Raw genomic sequence first — 1932 nt, forward strand, 5'->3', positions numbered from 1 at the left:
TGATTATTTGTTCTTTTTTTGCCGCAATCAATTTTTTGAAATAAAAGTTTAGCTGATTCTTTATCCAAATTCGAAGGTCATATAGTCTGCATACAAGTAAAACAGCAGAAACGCATATAGGACGAGTGTACGCACGTAATTAATCTCATATCTCAAGCATCCATATACGGAGTTAATTGGCACTCCTTTATGTAAGAATCTCTCACTGAACAAAGCACCTCGAAACAATTTTTAGGCGACATCAAGCTAAACAATTTCATCGCAAAAAAGTGTGTGCAACCATATATTGACAGAATCTAAAAAGAGTGAAAAAAAAAACTTATAGCGAAATATATAGATTGAAGTTGGATCCATGGGAATGTGCAAAATCCATCACTTTCATCTCATATGCATGCATGATATCAATCATCAGATTCAATTCAGATACAAGTTGGGGGAGGGGGGAGGGCTTCATCAAGCCGCGCCCCCCTTTTTTATGGTCTCTCGTCTCCTCGCTCTCTATCGAGAGATTATCACAAACGAGGAAAATTACAGGCAGCATACATGCAGGTCCAAAAACTCGAGACCCACATGCATGACAGCGAAACAAGCGGCCGATGCCACGTATTTATACCTTACTTGGCATGCACTCACAATATGCGAGCGCGCATGCCGGCCGGAGCCGGAGATGCAAGCTATATGAAGCTTAGCCACGGCGGCGGGCGCAGTTGTCGGGCGTGGCGTTGGACTGCTGCAGGCGGAGCTGCTCGTAGAACCTCCTGATGAAGCTGTCGGCCTCGGCGTCCACGCGCTCGTCCACGCCCTCGGGCTCCACGGGGAACGGCGAGTCCGTCACCCGCAGCTGCCGCGCCCCCGCCGGCCTCCGCCCAAGGCTCAGCGCCAGCATCGGCGACGCCACCGGCGTCTCACTGGTCCCGCTGCCCGAGGCCACGACGTGCGCGTTGTTCATCATCTCGAACGCCGCGGCCACGGTGGCCGCGTCCAGCCCGCCGTAGTTGCCGTTCCCGTTCCGGCCGCGGCCGCCGAGCTTGAAGGGCGCGTGGCCGTAGATGGGCGTCGTGTTGCAGCTGAACTCCACGTCCCGCGGGTTGTGCGCGTAGAAGGCGAGCGCGGACGGGGATGCCGAAGCCGAAGCCATGGCGCCGTGGTGGTGGCTGTGGGCGTGGAGGAGGCCGCGGAGCGCGCGGCCGGCGATCTTGCCGCGGCCCAGCAGCAGGTGGAGGTCCATCATGAGGCGCTTGCGGCAGAGGCCCCGGCGCAGCATGTGGTACACGGTGCGCAGCACGTGCAGCAGCCGCTTCCCGAGGCCCCCTTCCGGCGGCTCCATCCCCGCCGCTGCCCCTCCTCCTCCTATGCCGCCTGCTGCCGGCTGGATTCTCTTGTCGCTCGCCATCGTATCGTCACCGCAAGATCAGACTAGAACAATGCAGAACAAGATCGATCTCTCCCTGGCTGCAGGCGTCGCGTCACGGAGATCGGGGAGCTAGCTGCTGGGTACGGAGTCGCGATCGCTTTGCCTTTGCTTTGCGGTGCTTTGCTTTGGGGTCGCCCACTAAGTATGGAAGGAAGCGACACCTTTTGCTTATGGCTTCTTGGCTGCTTTGGCCTTTGCTTGGCTAGGTGGTGGATGGAACGAATGGGAAGCGGTGGCCGGGGCCGGATTTATAGGCGGCCGGCGGGGGGGGGGGGGGGGGGGGGGGGGCTCCGCTCCCCGCTGCTGCGTGGGTGGGGCCTGCGGGCGGATGGGACTTAAGAATTAAGGAAAGAGGTTTGAGCGTAACGTTGGGCTGTGTGTGTGGCTAAGCTAAAGGCTCTCTTCTCCTAAAGCGGAGACTTGAACCGCCATTGTCCCGTAGTGAACGATCGATCTGCCTAGCTAACCAACCCCAGCCGCAAAACAAATATCAAGCCTCTTCTTCGTGTCTAAGAAAC

At 57.0% G+C, this 1932-nt stretch overlaps 1 protein-coding gene across 1 annotated transcript; it reads right to left on the minus strand.

Moving 5' to 3' along the window:
• Positions 1-359: 359 nt before the first annotated feature.
• Positions 360-1657, minus strand: LOC100838573. Its single transcript, XM_003565415.4, has one exon. It carries the CDS (start codon positions 1391-1393, stop codon positions 686-688), a length of 708 nt encoding a protein of 235 aa, XP_003565463.2. The 5' UTR covers positions 1394-1657; the 3' UTR covers positions 360-685.
• Positions 1658-1932: the final 275 nt, after the last annotated feature.

This window comes from Brachypodium distachyon, chromosome 2 (genome assembly GCF_000005505.3).
Source record: "Brachypodium distachyon strain Bd21 chromosome 2, Brachypodium_distachyon_v3.0, whole genome shotgun sequence".
In the NCBI taxonomy this organism is placed as follows: domain Eukaryota; kingdom Viridiplantae; phylum Streptophyta; class Magnoliopsida; order Poales; family Poaceae; genus Brachypodium; species Brachypodium distachyon.

Bases quoted from the DNA above. Each gene is read 5' to 3' on its own strand.
- LOC100838573 (XM_003565415.4), bottom strand. From the start codon at position 1,393: ATGGCGAGCGACAAGAGAATCCAGCCGGCAGCAGGCGGCATAGGAGGA.